Source organism: Platichthys flesus, chromosome 12, assembly GCF_949316205.1.
Source record: "Platichthys flesus chromosome 12, fPlaFle2.1, whole genome shotgun sequence".
Classification (NCBI taxonomy): domain Eukaryota; kingdom Metazoa; phylum Chordata; class Actinopteri; order Pleuronectiformes; family Pleuronectidae; genus Platichthys; species Platichthys flesus.
This window is the reverse complement of record NC_084956.1, coordinates 23,226,244-23,244,265: the sequence shown is the minus strand read 5'-3', so window position 1 is coordinate 23,244,265 and position 18,022 is coordinate 23,226,244. Positions and strand designations below refer to the sequence as shown.

Sequence of the window (18,022 nt, the reverse complement as noted above, 5' to 3'; positions counted from 1 at the left end):
TTTTGTAATCTAAACAATTCTTTTGGATTTATGTAGGCTAGTTCCTTACTGAAAGCGGAGACATTGGTACAGGGCTGTTACTTATTGGCAGATTGAGCATTACAGGCTTTTGGAGGCTGTTACTAACGAGAGTGAGGGATACAATCACAATGCCTAGCATCTTCAGTCTCATCCAATACACATCTTTGAGAGTGTAAACCAGGGACCAAAGTACATCCCAGATCTTAAAATTTAAAGATGATCACTGCTGGTGGCAGCACAGCAGCGCAGCACAGCACAAGGTTTGAAAAACCTTGAAGGAAATGTGCATTGGTTTGCATATATAATACATTTTCTGTGCATGAGGTTGTCAAACACATAATTTCCTAACCAGACTAAGATAACCTCTGAAATAGCAATTGCTAGATTAAACAAACCAAAGGCTAGACTAGTGAAACACCCACTGTTACACTTCTTCAATAGATAGACAGGCTTTTAAGCATTTATGGGGTTGTCCGGCAATGCTGGGAGTGCCTTTCCTTTTCACCTGGTCTCTATGGCATCTGGAGTAATTAATCATCAACATGACTACCTCCTCTCAGTCCAGTCATGTTCAGATTACCATGCAACATAATGTCCCGCTCAATATGAAATCCTAAATAGACTTAAAATCTTCAAGTCTGCCTAGGGCTGGTCAAAGGGGGAATTATGGCATAGGATGGAAGAGATGTCACAATAAATATAACCACACAAGTGTCAAACAAAAGGTGAAAGAAATTACATTTTCAGTTAAGAGAAATAAGTGTAGGATGACAATCCAAGGCTTTATCACTCACTAATGACCTAGTCCTGTGATGGAGTGCCTGGCGGCAGCAGGAAACTATAATATATCCCAAAAAGGATTTGCCAAGAAACCAATGATTCATGTGGGGCACTTTGCTAGGCTGACGGGGTCGAGAAGCAGTGGAAGGAATTGAAGGAAATATAAAGGCCATCGTTCTAGTACACAGGTTGATACTAAAGGGCAAATAAAAGGTGTTGGGGGCAGTTAGGAGAAATGAGGCTCTTTTGGAAGGGATTTACTTCTCTAGGGGAGATATAGGGTGATTTTGAGTTTGACGAGCTGCAATGAATTCAATCCAATCTAGACACGCACGCACACACGATGCACGCACAGACCCAGCTGGTTTCACAATTCTAAGATTCCCTGAGACATTGGGAGCAATAGAAATGTTTCCAAAGGATATTTCTCACATGCTCTATATGACTGCATCATACCAATATATAATTCCATTTACAAGGTTCATGCCAAAAATCTTAGACGAGCCAGACATGATAGGGTCATCAAATGCTCTGTTGTGAAATCATGTATTTGATTTTTCTGTGGTGAATTCCAAAGTGGCAAAGCCAAATGAAGCATGAAATATCCCACTAACTGCCAATACACTAACAGAATCACATCTGCACTTCACTTCAGTGTAGTGCTACCTAATAATAGGGCTGCACGATATAGCTAAAAAAATTATCGTGGCCGGGTTGTGGAGCCGTCATTGGTCCCTAAGTCCGTAGCAGTGTGGAATTTTTTCAACAAAACCATGGTGTTGGAATGGGAATATTGTCTCATAGACCACTAACTGTGTGGGGTCTATGTTAGCAGTGAAACCAAACCAGAAAGATTTTAACACGTATGCTTAAGCATTTGTTTATTTATTTATAATATTTATTTAAGTCATATTATCATTGCAATATCGTGCATCCCTACCTAACACAATAACACTATGGCTACTTCTTAGTTCAATCAACCCCTCAAAAATATGTGTGATGTGTCACAAACTACCAGTGATTAGAATCATATGACTTGTGCATTAGCTTGTACACATTTTACCAGACCAGTGTAGATCTATGAACCAGTGGTGTGCAATTAAGACAATTAATCTGATTCACTCTGTTATAGGATTAAGATATGTTTATTTATACCAAACACATGCACAGACATGCACTACACACTCATGCAATGGTAGGTAAATTTAACCTCTGCATTTAACCCATCTGTGTGCAGGACACACAGAGCAGTGAGCGACCATGTACAGCGCTCTGGGAGCAGATGTTGGGGGAGTAAGGTGCCTTGCTCAGGGGCACTAGACAGGGTAGGGAGACTCTTGGATTTTTGGACAGATCAATCCAGGTTCGTCTTTTGTTGTCTCTCCGTGGAGTCGAACCCGAGATGAACCAGAGACCTTTTCTGCCCATAGTCCAAGTTTCTACCACTAGACAATTAATTATAACAAACCGATCACTGGCTAAAAAAGGAATAGGGCTGAGAATTTTTTCAAATCATTTAAAGAGCAGCTCATTGCTCCAATTTAGCTTGAAAGTACACATGTTTATTTCCATTTACCTGTGCCACTTTTCTGACACCTCAAACATGAGCTAGCTTATGGGCTCAGTCTAGCAAGGCTGTGGATGAAGCAGAGACAGTTTTGACAGTGTCAGCACTAAGGAAGATATAAAGTTGCCTCAGACACTATTACACTAATCAGCACTGTAAACTAATCGCTTATTACTAATGATACAGCCAAAGAAATGAGAGCAAGGTTACTTGATTTTCTCTGGACCAAGGCAAATGATGTGCATTGAGGTGATAATATGTTAATGTTGAGCTCAATGCTTGCTTCCGCTGCCCTCAAGTGGCCAAAATCAAACCAAAGATGGTCATCGGGAGATTATTTATTCATCCAAATTTACCAATGGTGTTGGGTTCGGCTCTGAAAACCAATGATTAAAGATGGGCAGACAGACATTCTTATGACGATATCCCGCTGCATTCATTATATTGCAGGTTTCTTATGGTCTTACTAGCCTTTTGAGCTAAAGGTTACAAGTAACCCCCACCATGTATACTTTCAAATAAAGCAGGTGAAGTGGTAAGTGTGGTTCAAAGCAAGGGTTAGGGTTAGGGTCACAAGTTATTGTGATTAAAATGTGTTAATTTTCTTTAGTTTTTTGTCTGATGTTATAATTGTGCCTTTTTACATTAGTGGGGGAAGAATTGAATTGAATATGTTTTTGTCTAATAAACGTTAAACCAATAAAACTGATGTTATTTGTTACTTTTCCTAACTCACTTTTGTGTGAAAACAGTAAATTGCAACACTAGTGAAGAGAGCAGTTTAAGGCCAAACAACACAAAGCCAAACAACACAAGGGGCCCCCCAGCACTCATAACCAGGAAGTCTCTGGGGAACAGAAGCAGGATGCAAACAAAGGACTGGCCTGAGCTGAGCAGTAAAAGGCCACTTCCAGCTGCAGCACAATGCAGTTAACCAACAGCTACACTACAACAGTGTTATATTATAATACACTAAAGATACCACATTCGTAACAAATCCACACTGGGCCAAACTAACCATCTGAAAAAAATGTAATCCACCTCTGATCCAATTTACTAAACAATCAGACGAAAACGACGGCACAGCTAATCTAAGTGAAAGCACTATTCCTTTCATTCCTGAAAGCAAAATCATGGGTGGATGGTGTCTGACTTGTCTGGGCTCATTAAACCTATGCAAGTGGGAAGTCATTGTGACTCCATGGTAAAACGGGGATGAAAGCTGAACTGCAATGCAAGACACTGTAGAGCCATCTTGTGTTTAATTTTGCAAGACAGGTTTAGCGCTGACATAAAAGAGTTACCAAACCTCGGCATCAAAGACAACACCTTGCAGAGACAAATCAGTGTGTGTTGGTTTTATTGCGTAGAATCAGTCTTTTCTTCTTATCACCATATTTCCTAAATATCCTTTGTCAACATTATAAAAGTAAATTTATATGACCAAATGTTTTTTTCGCATCAGTTATTCATTTGTTTCATCCTCCACAATTGCCACAAAAAAGGAGCGGTGTTCACAGGGTCGACACTCCAGTGACAATATAATGAGGGTCTCATAACCAAAAAGGCTGAGGTAATCTCATAAACCCTGAAATTCTCAGAGTAGCAAACTCATAAGGCGGTTGGTATGAAACATTTATACTTGTTCTATACCAGAAAATATACGGGCTGATTAGCCGTTCAGAGTACAATATGTCACAGAAATCTGAATGCATATAAAAATGAAAAACAAAAACATGTTACCAGCCAAGATGTCATCCTAAATACACCTTAATAGCCCAAATATGATAGGATATTGTTTCAGGGAACCTTTGTTTGAAAAACCGGCAGTTTCAGTACTAGACAATTACAGATTATTCAAATCAGATTTTACTTTTGAATGCAAAGATGTTCTCTTACAGAGTGTTGAATTATGGATTGTCTGGAACCTTATTGTGGGGTGGTTAGGGAGTTTCTTCAAGCTGATAGTGCCTTCAGCTGATAGTTATTCAGCCCTTAAAGTGTTGAGATACCGCAGTCCAACCTCTCTACGTTTCTGATTTGTTTGTGTAATGTGTTTCCCTGCCTAGGAGGTTATTAATTCCTGATGAGTTAAAACTGTTTAACTTCTTCACTATAGACACAGCCCTAAGGGCAAATAGTCAATCACACGGTAAAGAAGTGGCAGTGTTACAGATGAGGAGCAATGGAAGTATTTCAAGCGTTTAATAATCTGGTCTACTATTGATGACCAGTTTGCTAAGTTGGTTAGAGCGAGGTGCTAATAATGCCAAGCCCCATACTGGATATAGAAACAGTATGATAGAGAAGTCTAAGATGACTGCTAATCAATAACCAATCAATGACCCTCACAGTGGCCAGAGAGAGAGAGAGAGAGAGAGAGAGAGAGAGAGAGAGAGAGAGAGAGAGAGAGAGAGAGAGAGAGAGAGAGAGAGAGAGAGAGAGAGAGAGAGAGAGAGAGAGAGAGAGAGAGAGAGAGAGAGAGAGAGAGAGAGAGAGAGACAGAGACAGAGAGACAGAGACAGAGAGACAGACAGAGAGACAGACAGAGAGACAGACAGACAGACAGACAGACAGACAGACAGACAGACAGACAGACAGAGAGGGAGGGTGGATGAGGTCAAAAACTATGCTACAAACAAGCAATGCAAACTGTTAACTAACCAAGTTTGAAGGCTCAAGAGTTCTGATTGGCCATAGTCGAAGGCAGGTAGAGAAACCTGTAGTGATAGCACCCCACAGACTCACTGATTATCCTGTCTTTTGAGTATTAGTAGACTCAATGTGAAAAATCATTCTGACATGGTGAAGAGCTTAAAATGTATTTTTTTATAAGGTTGAAAAGGAGATCTTGAGACAGCAGTTCAAAACCTCTGTAAAAAGGACGTTACTGTTGCGATTGTATTTATTGAATTGGAAACCTCTGGTCATCTGTTGGACTTGTGACCCCTGTTATATCAGTTACTGGAGTGTCTCCTGTTTGAGACGAAGACCAAGTTTGATTTCTGCTTTTCAAGTAATTCAGGCAAAAAAAAACAACCTGTACTTAAACCACTGTAGCACATTGAATAAAACAAAGAAAAGATTGGCAGGGACCGTATATGCCAAAAAAGCTGCTCACTCATTGGTAGTCCAGAAGATCCACCTATCATCTTCTATACAGGAGGAAAACAAACTTTTCCCCCCCTCATGGAATCCACCTTCTTTACTGTGCATGTCATACTCTTCATTTGTAAAAACAGGGAGCCTACCTGAGTCATTGCGTAGGTAGGAGGACATGGCTGGGATGAGGCAGGACTGGATCAGCAGCTCCTGCAGCACTGCTGGCAGCGCAGAGCTATTGTGAGTTCTGCTCTCTGCTGAAGAAGCCTCAGCACTGGGGCAGCTACAGGAGCCAGCCGGGTTGATGTAGCTTGCCAAGACCTAGTGAAAAACAATATTGAAATAAGATTGGTTCCCAATTAAAGTTGCTTACATTGATAAATATAGGCACTATGCACAGACTTGCTTTGGAACAGAGCCAGACTTGGACAATCCCTGTCCACAGACATTCTGTGTCATCACTGTCTGCTTAACTATGATCTGTTCCATAACTCCCTGTCCAACAAATGTCCTTCTTGATCTAGATTAAAATGTTACAGGTATTCTATTCAGAAGAATCAACTATTCTCTCAAATGTGTAAGAGAATAATCCATTTCAATGGTACGAAAAGTGCAATTCAAGGCATGTAGTTTGGATGAACCTGAAACCAACACATCACTCTTCTTATCTCAATGCTCAAAGCCTCGTCTGAAGCACTGCCACAAAGACATATCTCAGGGCATTAAGGTGATTTGTAGATACTGTGTCTACTGGGGAGTTATAGAGATAAAAATACCCTGTTACCTTTATAAATGAAAAGCCTTGAATGAAGCCTTACCTGTAGTAAGCAGGTGACATGTTCCTCCTCTAGCCGTTGTTTGGTGAGGGCCTGCTCCACATCCCAGCCTGAGGCAGTGGATCCAGTGCCAAAACCAGTTCCTTTAGCCCAGTACAACTGCTGTTCCTCACTGGTGCCCCCACCGTGGCAACTGGACATCTGCGGCTGTCAATGCAGACAAAGAGAAAACTCAATATGTAGTTTAAGAAGTATGAACCTATCCGAGTTGGGTGAAATTGTTGGACGAATATGGATTCGAAAGCGGTTTTATCTATCACAGCCAACATGAGTAAAAACAATACCCAGTAATGTAATTTCAGTCATGGCTTGATGTTTTCATGGATTTGCAAAGCTGTAGGTCTCATCTCACGTCTGTGCTCAGATCACAGCAAAGAGAGTGGGGGTCTCAAGGACAATCACTGCCACAGTGACAAGTCTTTGGCTCACGTTCAAGTTATTGTCCTTGTGATCTGTACTTGGCTCTGACAACTCCATAAATCCACACAGAGTTGGGAAAGGGAGCAAGAGACCCAAGCAGATCTGGTTCAGAAGCTACAGACCACAGCTTCCAGGAGATGGTTTGTCATTATTATTAAGCAAGCCAGGAGAAGAAAGTGTAATCAAAATGCATGCATCGTTTTCCTGAACAACAAGACAGACTTTGCAGGCTGAAAGTATTACTAGAAACAAAAGGTTGCTGGTTTATCATTGTTAAAATTTCAAGGATATCCATCGTTTCAGACATGCACTCCACAACTGGGCCAAAATTTCAGGCTGTAACAGTTCTGGGCCCAAAGTCTTGACAGGGTTTCCTAAACACTTATCATTCAAGCAGAACAATTCAGCTATTTGTCAGAGGGTCACTGGGTGATATGCAAAAGAAGTATTACCCATTAATTACCTAGACTGTAATTAATTCATTAATTACGAGTAATTACTTATAATTGTGGCGGGCCGCCACATCAAAATTTGATTATTATAACATAAAGGATATTTCACTTTTGTGCCATTGCTTCTTTAAAGAGCTGGGTCAACACTCAGCCAACTGTGTCTTTCTTTCTTTTTGATATATTGACAAAAGACCCATTTGTCATAGTTGGACTGCCCATTGTTTATACATATTAAAGTAATTAAAAATGCTTGGCTTGCTTTAAGAAAAGAGATTGTTTGTTCAGGGCTTCTGTTAAATGTTTCTGTTAAAGTCTAGGCAATGACTGAAGGTGTAGTGTTAGTTTAAGAGGGATTTAAATTAAATTAAAGTTAAAGAGTCAAGCCCAGCTGACTTCTTTGTGAACAATAAGGGTGAAAAACAATGTCTGCATGCGTGTAAGTCTATTCTTTGTCCTTGTATTTTTTTACCTTTTAAATCAAATTAATAACACAATCACACACTGAGGACATTTCTGCATTTCAGAGGCCAATCTGGCAGGTATTTTCTTCTTCAAAGGGACAGCTCGAGAGAGGGAACAACCATGGTCAGCTGAAGGTCTTTATGAATACCAGAATAACTCTGTGTGAGTGTGTGTGCATATGCTAAGCATTTATGTCAGTACGTGGCCTATACCTCAGAGACACTGGTGTTGGCATTGGGGTTACGGGGGGCGTGGTGGCTCAGAGCTGATAGACAGGCCAGGATGAGGTGGATGGCACCGATCTCAAGAGCCATGCGGCGTAGGAGTACACCATCATCAGTGGTGAGAGGAGTGCTGCTGAACAATGCACGCAGGACATGAAACGGCAGAGTGGGCAGCACGTTGGCTGACGGAGACTGCAGTATGTGACCTAAGGGGGCAACAAAGCATACAATTAAATCTGAAAACCAAAAGCATTTTTGTTTAGGTTTGTGTTTAAGACAATATCAAAATCATCCACTGTGAGTTTTACCATAACATTTTAAACAGAAAGTTAAAAGAAAAATTAAGTTAATAGCAGTAACTTATTTCATCTATTTAAAAGAAGCCTTTTATACTAGCACTAACAAACATAATTTGAATGCTGACAAGTTTCTATTCTTTTACAACTGATATGAGTTATTATAACTGTCTCAGGCTGATATATAATATTGGTGGAAAGTATATAACAATTTAAAATGTTATTCTGCCATTGCACGGTGCCCATTACCGTCATACACAAACTTCTTCAGTGTGTATATTACTAAAAAGTAGGGAATTGTATTTATGCCCTTTTTTCTTATCCATAAAGACTAGCCATTTTCAGACATGTCCTGTGGAGGATCTCCAAAGAATTGGGACCAGACTCCGCAGTTTGCCTCGAACACAGCATAAAGCAGCGGGGAGTTCTCTGCTCAGACACGTTCACAAAAGCAAAAAATTCTCAACATGATTCAGGTGGGAGGTGGTGCAGCAGGCAGCGACAGGATGTAAAGTGTTAAGTCTATCTTGACACCTTCATGTGCTTCTTCCGTTTATGTGTATGGCACCACCTTTTCCAGGGTAGATGTTTTTTTTTTTTTTGTGTGTGTTGTTAGAAGCGTTATCACCCCCCCCCCCCTCCCGCAGAGTATCCCCGGATCTCAGTGCATGTCTGAAAGCAGCATTTGTCGCTTTCTGACATCATTCAACAAAGCTTCTCATTTAGAGGAGATGTTAAACAAACTCAGATGGAGAACTGTTTTAAAATGTTCAGAGACATTAATATTAGAAGCATGCTGTAAAACAACATCGGATGTAAAACTGTTGGTGACTTACTGCCCTCTCCATCATCGGTGACTCCGAGCACTAGACGCAGAAGACACTGGGCGTGCTTTCTCTCCTTCAGCAGCACTTCTGCATACCCCGGCAGGCGCAGGAACAGGCCAAAGGCCGCCAGCGAGTGGGCTGGGATGGGTGACATGGTCTGCACAGAGGATGAGGACGACGAGGACGATTGGGACTGCTGCTTGTTGATAGGAGGTGGTTCGGTGGCGATGGCCTCCGGCGCCTCATACACCAGCTCTCCCGACTGCTCAATGGTTACCCACTCAAACTGGTCGCTGTCCTTGGGCTTCTCCTGTGTGGCTGAGGGCACCACTGGGGCACTGACCTGAGAATGACAACCCGGTAGAACGGAGGGTCACTTAAGCGATGATTAAGAGGTGTGGATATGAGACAATGCAGACAGGTGTGTTTGCTGTAAGAGAGCAAGAAATCTGCAGTTTCAAGATGTGCAGAGAAGAGACTGGATTCTTTACATACTGCAAAATGTACTATTTCAATGACTTTTTCACTTCCCCAGCTAATAAAGACAGACAACGACAAACATATTCCAGATCAAAGCAAAAGCACAATTTCATCCTTATTAAATCAAGGGGAGCCTTTTTGCAGGCGACAGAGCCATTCTAGCATAAATATCAAAGTGACGCAAGGTCATTCTTGACCTTGGAATGAGTCTGACAAAACAATCCCAACTTAAAGGGATAGTTCAACCGCCAAAAAAAAAGAATAAGTTCATAAGGTCAATATTTGGGTCAACGTTAAGTTCCACTTACTATTTTTTCTACAGCTTTCAACCGTACCACACCGTTTTTATCAATGGCTAAAGTTTGAACCTTTATTAAAAAAAAAGATGTGTTGGCATGAGCTTAGTAGCCGCTTATTATTTCATCATAGGTTTAACCAAACCTCAGCAACCTGCTATGTGTGAAGAGTGCAGATGCTGTTCTTGACTCACACTGTGACTTTAATACCAATCAATCGTGGTCTGAATGTCACCGTCTATCTCACTATTGTTGGTGTGCATGTTCATGACTTCATGGTCACAGTTTACCATCTTCTAATGGCTACTTCTTGCAGGAAAATGTTCCATGTCACAAAGTGAAAGTCTCAAACTGGTTTAGGAGCATGACAGTGAGTTCAGTGAAAATCGGCGACCTCCATAGTGACAGGTTGTTAGTACAGTACAACCTTTGTTGTATTAGAATGGTGTTCCAAATAAAATGCTGTGAGAGTACATTGAAATGCGTTAGATAAAGAGTTGAGCGCTTCTTGGCTGTGAGTCTCACCTGTTGAATGACATCAGGGTAGAGCATAGGTAATCTCTCTGCGATGAGGGCTAGGCCACCCATGCCTGCAAAGACCTGCAGTGGTGACTGGATGGGGTTGGTCTCCAACAGGGACTCATCAGTGGCGGCATCCAGACATTCTTCACTGGCCAACATTGGTTCGTCCTCAGGACAGCTGTTGTCATAGTGGTCCACTGCAAGGAGAGCAAAAAGAGGACCTGTTATATGTTCATGCACTGTCTGGCATCCAGAAGCATTGTATATTGATCACCTACATCTACCATAAGGAGAATCTCAAATCTGAGAAAACAGCACTGTTTTTTTTTTTGTTTTTTTATTACTCATTGGCTTAGTGTAGTAAAGTAAATCTCATACAGCTTGTATATTGGGATATTTGACTGCTGATTTGTTCACAAAGAGACTCTGAACAAGACTTGGATGTTGATATTGTCATTAAACTGAATTGCCAAATATGATTGAATAAACTAGGATTGTTTTTTTTTTCAACAGAAATCTCAAATTAATGCTTCAAGGAGAATATCTGTGTTCCAGGAACAGAAGTGCATTCTTGACTGATCTGAACCAGAGTGTTAATATGCTCTGAGGTATGAACATACAGCTGCCACTTCCAGTTCAGTTTAGTAAACAGTAAAGTATTATGTTGTTATGAAGCCAGCCAGCCATGTTTTTTAAGGCAAAATTTGTATAGAGGTTATTATTGGATTAGCTACTGGCCTTTCCTGTCTGAAATGTGATGGATGCAGACCTCTTCTGTTATTTATAAAGGACAATGTTTTAGAGTCTTCTTATATTCTATTTCAGTTATTTTATGCATTTATTTTTCTACTTTAATAACCACAGAAAAAAAATCTACAAATTGGCACTTTAACAGGCTTCAGATTCTTTCAGGCACTTTCATTCACTCTTCAATATTAAACTATGGGGTTTATCACTAAAGATTTACATATATCTCTCTCTGCCATTGTTTAAATAGGCAAACACAAAGCAAGACAAGGAGAAAGGAGAGCCGGGACGAAGATAACAGCTTCCAATATCCACATTGTGTCTTCATCACTGGCACTCAATAATAGAGCTTCAGGTTAACAGTTGTAGCTATGCAACCCTCAGATGAAATGTGATGATGAAAAATGGACTGATGCCCTTGTTTACAAAAAAGATATGGCAAGGAAGACAAAGTCAGACGATGTAATGAAGGGTCACACCCCTCGTCCACCAGCACTAACCCACCACCTTATTATTATGAAGGTATGGCCTTGCTGTTTTATCATTATCATTGATAGGTCATTTACCAAAAAGCCACTCATCATTTCTTACAGAGGAGAAAATTAAGTGGATGATTTATTGCTCTCTGCTCACTCTCCACCGCACATTCTCTGGGGATGAATTTAACAGATGCTGGTCTGGTTAACAAAAGGCTTTTAACAGAGATTACGGTGTCTGAACTTACAAAACAGGAGTAGAGAATGCTCCTGTTTTCAAGCAGGCGAGGACAGGAGTGTCAATTGGCAGCTTTCCAGACAACTAATGAAACGTCGACCATATGATGGGCTCAAATCCAAGAAAAACTATGGAGGCGAATATGTGAGTGCTTTTGTTTGACAATTATTGTTGTTTGACTAAAAACTTTAAAACGGTAGCCCATCATTTTAGCAATGCAATTATTGGACACAGGAGGAACAGTTTAAGAAAAAGGGATTATAATCAATAGTGATTGGTAAATGGTTTTGTATTTATATAGTGCTTTTCTAGTCTTGACGACCACTCAAAGCGCTTTACAGTACAGTTTTACATTCACACACACATTCATACAGTGCATCTATTCACAGCAGTTTTTTATTCTATGAGGGGCCATTCGGGGTTCAGCATCTTGCCCAAGGACACTTCGGCATGCAGATGGGTCAGACTGGGGATCCAACTGCCGACCTTCATGTTGAAGGACTACAACTCTACCCCTCAGCCACAGCCGCCCATAGTGCCTACATTTCCTACAATGCAGGGTTTTTACTCAGGTGACATTTATCAGACTTTATGCAGCTCCACTTAACCTTGATCTTACTTAAAAATAAATCTATTTCACTCTGCTAAAATACTTTTAAACCTCATAACAGTTCATTTCCACCTGCTGGAAGGCTCAGTTGTGAATCCAAAGGAAATTTGTCATCATCGCAATCTGGGGTCACAGCCTTATTTCGTGTATCAGCAATAAAAGGGGTCTCAGGGAAGGAGAGGTTTTTGGGGCCATTTGTAAGGGAATGGTAGTTTAGTTGAATGTTGCGCATGAAGACAGCAGTCATCTCTTTCAGAGGAATGGCACCTGGGCTGGCTCATACGTATACACACACACACACATATATATATTCATTAGGGCTGCAAGGTATGAGAAAAACATGCAATATGCAAGAGGTTGTTTAATTGCTACTGACGCAGGAACCACGGACTGCTCCACAGCCGGGAGAAGGTGCACAGCCTGGCCAGCGTGCCTACAAGTCCGGGATGCACAACTCCACTAAGTCCACCTATAGTGTCAATTTCTTTTCTAGCATGTTTTGACCATGAAAAGACATTTTTCTATACAGCTTTTAGCAGATCTGTAAGTAATTAACTGCTCCTCTCTGTGTCTATCATTTGAGCCTTGCACTGCACCAACTTCACTGGGCCAAACACCATCTCCTCCTGCTCTCAATACATTGACTAAGATTGACAATGATTGTTGTTTTTACCCAGACTGAGTTTACACATGCGTCTGATCACACTGTTGTGTCTGTGTGTGAGTGAGTGAGTGAGTGACAAAGAGAGACGCAGAGAGAGACACAGAGAGAGACACAGAGAGAGACACAGAGAGAGGAAATGAGGGACGGTTCACAATTAGTAGTTCTCAGTTGTGGAATGCCCAAGGTCACTATTTATTAAGTTCCTGCAGAGAAAAAGAGCTAAATATGAAAATATGCTCTGCTCAAACATAACCTGTACAGCATGGCTAACACTTTATTTGAGTACTCAACCAACAAAGCACTACACTGCTAGAACACAGTTGCTTTTGCATTCCAAAACAGTCTACCTTCAGTACCCACAATGAAACTTGTCTACCAAATGGTCCATTAGAGAATCTTTTTAATTGAAAAAAAGCAACATTATAAATTCAAGGGACTTTGTGGTCGCTGGCTCACTTTTGACGGTTGTTGGGACAGTAAATTAAAAGGTAAAGGTAAACAGGAGAGGAACGGTGATTGAACAGTTTGTGCTCAAACCCATTCCAAGAGCATTTAGACTTCAAAGTCTGTTTTTAACAGAGCAGACCAAGAAAAGGCAGAGGGGATGTAAACTGAGGACACCTCCATTAAATCCCGACATAGGATGAGAGTTATAGCCACTGGAATGGATTTTTAAAGCAGCACAAACTATTAAGGATGCACCTGCACTTTCAAAATACTATATATCCACATGATTTCCAATGACAAAAAGGTCTAGCAAAGTGTCCTTCCTTCTCTTCCGGTCAAATGGTTTTGTGTTGGAGTAAGTCTGTTTATGGTTCTTAACAGGTCCATCGATCGATTAAGGGTTAGTTATGGGAATATTTATTAAGGCTGTCAAAATAGTCACTGAACTACTGAAACAATGCCGCAGCAAAAAACTAAAACATCAGGAGAAGTTATGGAATAATAGATGAAGGAATATGGAAGAGAGAGACCCCAGTGTTTCCCGAAGAAATAGGTCTTATCCTGGGAAGTAGCTCCAGAAAATGAGTTGTCAGACGTTTGAGGGTTAAATCTAGTGATTTCCCAGAGAACAAGGATGCAGTGATGTGCAGCTGAATGAAAGGTACACAAAAGACGGCAGCTCCAAGGTATGTAGACAATTAAAGCAGAAACCCCCTTTGTTGTGCCGAGGATGACAGTTATTTAATGTTGATAATTTACATCAATGTTCACACTTTAGGTCAATATTTAGTTAAATTTCAAACTCATTAATAGATCAACATAGATCAGCTGAAAAGAAATGTGAAGTTGTTGTTTTTTTACCTTTTTCAGTGCGTAGCCTCTTGAAGGAGTCCGTCTTGGAAAGGCCAGGGTCAGAGATGACCTTGGAGCCCAGTTTGACTGTCAAATTGATGGACTGGTATCCCTGTGGCTGCTTACGGTCATACAGGAGCGTCAGTAGCTGGGCCAGGGTCATCTCAGGAGGAAGGGGCTGACCTGATAGGGTAAATACAAAAATCCACTTCGTACAAGAGCTATGGCTGCTGAATTTCAGTGTTTAACACAGAACAAAACCCAAACCCCTGCTGCCAGACCTGAGTGAGCATGTTAACTTTGCATCTGCACATTTAGTACCTGGAAGCAGCTTGTGGTAGAGGTGGAAGACAGGCACACTAATGGTTTTGGCTGAGGGGTCCACACCAGATGAAGCAGTCAACTTGTCGCTCATCACACGTCCCCGCCTTGATGGAGGTCGGGGAGGGGTTGACAGAGCCCGTTTGGACTGGGACTTTAAGCCTGATAGCAGAGACAGTCATTAAGGACACATCCAGATTCTGCTAATTTTGTTCTTGCCAACAGAACTCAAGGTTCATTTTTGATTTGATCCAAATATTGATCTTGGAAGCTACCAACAGCTGATAAAGTGTGCCAGTATGACATATCTATCAATCAGATTTATTCATATCATCAAATGAAAAATATTACATTGTATGATTGTCAGCACAGGGTGTTGCAAATCTATGGACACTGCTTTCTCCATTGTTGCTAACAGTTCAAACAGTCATAATGCAGAACAGAGCTTTGTGCAGGTGCAATTTTGGCACTCTTTAAGAGAAGGAGTTGTGGAGGAACAAAATCACAACCAATCTGACCAAAGCCTGAAGATTTGACTTGGGTTTGGTTCAGGTCAACATCAAAATCGATGCAAAAGAACCCCAGATATAGGATTTTTATATATTTATAAATCAGTAGAGTTCCTCTGTTTTCTGTTGCTTCCTTTCCTCTGACATCTTGAGACACAATCTCATTGTTAAAAGCAAATACGTGGACGCTTTGATTTCTGCTTCTTTTGTCAAAATGCAACTGTCACAGCATCTGCCATTTATTATTGCAATTACTTTTTATTTGCAGCCTTAGTACATGTTGGCGTTAGACCTTGCTTTGAAGTTGCTATGTTTCTTTTGAAAATCACCACTCACTTCAAATGGTGTCAGCCCCTGAGGACTTTACAAAAAACACTTTTGTGGGATATTTGTGGGTAAACAATCTACTCAACTTCCCTTTTCCTTTGATAGCTGTGTACAGATTGGACAAGATATGGTAACCAGCTGGGGTGAGCTAATTAGCTAATGAATGATCAATGGGGGGTTAGGGTTAGGAACGGAACCAAGTACCTGAGGCCACAACAACACTGTAGTTGTCTTGGAAGCCGCTGTCTGCTTTCATCTTCTCCCTCTCCTCATGGTTCTTTTTCTCCTTGTCCTCCTTCTGCTCGTTGATCAGCTTGGCTGTAATGCTGGGTGTGTCTGTGTGTATCATGAAGACAGAATGAGACAGATGACTCGTTTTTCCTTGAAAAAACAAAACTTTGAGAGTTGAAAAGAGTAGAGATTTTCTATTAGAATCTGCAAGATCAGATCTACATAAATCTACATAAAGACATCAGCAGTAGATGTTGCATCTGTCTCACACACACAAACATGCACACACATTTTCAAAATTCAATGATTTGCATCGAAGGGACTTTCTTCTTGTCCCTATTTAGAAGACAAGCCTCCACGTGACAATGTGAACAGATTTAGGTCCCCACAACAGGAGTTATACTAATAGCCATAACCCCGCTCCCCCCACATACAAATGAAGCGGTAATGTATCAGGCCTTCTATCAACTGTTAAAGGTCAAATAGGCAATTACACACTTACAAGTAACACTGTAGCTTACAGCTTTCCTTACAAAAGTAGCACCAATGTCAACTAAATGTATTATGTGACTACTTAATTAATATGAGCGGCTGATGGTGCTACTTCTCCAGATAGCTAAGCTCATAGCCCAGTTTTTGTTTATGCGTTTCATCTCAGATCTCAGTTCATCTACTTTGTAAAGTGATTGACTGCATTTGCTATGAGCAGTTCCAGTTTGCACGTAAAGCATACATTATTGTACCACACAAGAATATGTCTAACCATGATGATTAGTAGCTTTTCTTGGGCATTAGAACTTAGTTGGATAACAACAAATCAGATACAAGGAGAGAGAGACAACTCTCAAATTAATAGCCAAAAGAAAATATAATGTGTGTTGGTTATATAATGTATTTTAACTAAAATGACAGCCCAACAATAATGATCTTACGAATGTGTTCTTATAACAATTAAAGACTGTATTTGTATTACTAGACAGACATGTGAATATACACAAGAGATGTTCCTTTTGATCCGGTTTTCGTTTTGAAGTCTGGCTCATTGTACATTATTCCCCAAATCCACTGTTCGGATTATACCTCATTTTGCTTTGTCTTTGAGTATGCGTGTCTCCCGCAGTCAGAGTGTGATTTGACACACATATGCAACATGCCCTCCTCACTTAAACTTACCAGACACCCGGTCCAGGACTTCAGCCAGCGTGGTGGAGATGGGCAGATGGAGGGTGCGGTACTTGTGGCCTGCGCCATACATGGGATGCTGGATCAAGTGGCTTGTTGCGTTGATGCGTCCTTTGTATAACTAAGAACAGAAGATACAGAACAAATTATTTCTTAAACATAATTATTAGCTGAGCTCCAGGAACTTTGTGTGCGGAAGGTAAAACCATTGAAATATATGGTCAATGTAGGTCCTTTTCTCATCAGATATGGACCTTTCTATTGTTTTTGAATATTGAATATTGGTTAATCTCTGAAATTCACTGAAAAAATCTAAAACCTTTCCCCGGGAATAGCTGTGGATCTTGGGATTTCAGCATGTATGTGCCTGTGTTTGCAAAGAACACAATTTTATTATTTTATTCAGCAGGTATAATGTTAACCATGTGCCTGCAATTAAAACCATTGCAGTAGAGAACGCCCCAAAAAAGATGACATAAGAGTCAAACACCTATCTAGTTTCCAATCATTGATTTCTTTCTTTGGTTACAGTGAAGGCTGCAAATGAATTGTGACATGTTATCCCACCGAATCTGCCCCCCACCCACCAGCCTTCAAACCCTTACATGGTAAGATACAAGCCACACTATCCACCAACCAAGTTCAGGCTGTTGATGGGAATAATATTTGCAGGTAAGAGGTCAGAGTACTGGAGAAATGGAAATCTTCACCTGATGAAGGAACTAGATGTAAAGAGAACTACAAATGTCTGAAAACTCAGGGGTTCAAAGGAAGGACAATACATGCCTTAGTCCAATAACAGATATTCCAGTTTGGACTTCAGTGGTGGACAGAGCACTGGACAGAGCACTGGACAGAGCACTGGACAGAGCGCTGGACCAACCAACTAACCCTGAGACTGACTATCATATCTAGAGAAACTAAAATGTTTGATCAGATTTGTATTTTCTTGTGCACTTGTTAGAATTCTGACTTCAAGGTGATGCTGTAAGAGGAGCTGGTCACAGAGTTAATACACTCAGTAGAGTAAAAATCTATATAAAATATCATGGCCATTTCAGTCTGACTGGAACACTGTTTAGGGAAGGAAGCCCCTTCTTCATACTGCTGCAGTGTCCCCTTGTGGTCACAGG

The 18,022-nt window shown here is 40.8% G+C and overlaps 1 protein-coding gene across 6 annotated transcripts in view; it reads right to left on the bottom strand.

Moving 5' to 3' along the window:
* The window catches only part of birc6 (baculoviral IAP repeat containing 6), a 97,053-nt gene that overhangs the window by 38,489 nt on the left and 40,542 nt on the right, over positions 1 to 18,022 (bottom strand). For 5 of the 6 annotated variants that reach the window (XM_062401490.1, XM_062401494.1, XM_062401491.1 and 2 more), the window contains exons 56-64: positions 16,881 to 17,010; positions 15,681 to 15,812; positions 14,641 to 14,802; positions 14,329 to 14,502; positions 10,289 to 10,482; positions 8,997 to 9,330; positions 7,853 to 8,070; positions 6,289 to 6,453; positions 5,620 to 5,791 (exon numbers count right to left, since the gene is read on the bottom strand). In XM_062401490.1, coding sequence (XP_062257474.1) covers positions 5,620 to 5,791; positions 6,289 to 6,453; positions 7,853 to 8,070; positions 8,997 to 9,330; positions 10,289 to 10,482; positions 14,329 to 14,502; positions 14,641 to 14,802; positions 15,681 to 15,812; positions 16,881 to 17,010 — 1,681 coding nt within the window. The remainder of the gene's footprint in view (positions 1 to 5,619; positions 5,792 to 6,288; positions 6,454 to 7,852; positions 8,071 to 8,996; positions 9,331 to 10,288; positions 10,483 to 14,328; positions 14,503 to 14,640; positions 14,803 to 15,680; positions 15,813 to 16,880; positions 17,011 to 18,022) is intronic. The other variant, XM_062401495.1, reaches the window with a different exon arrangement.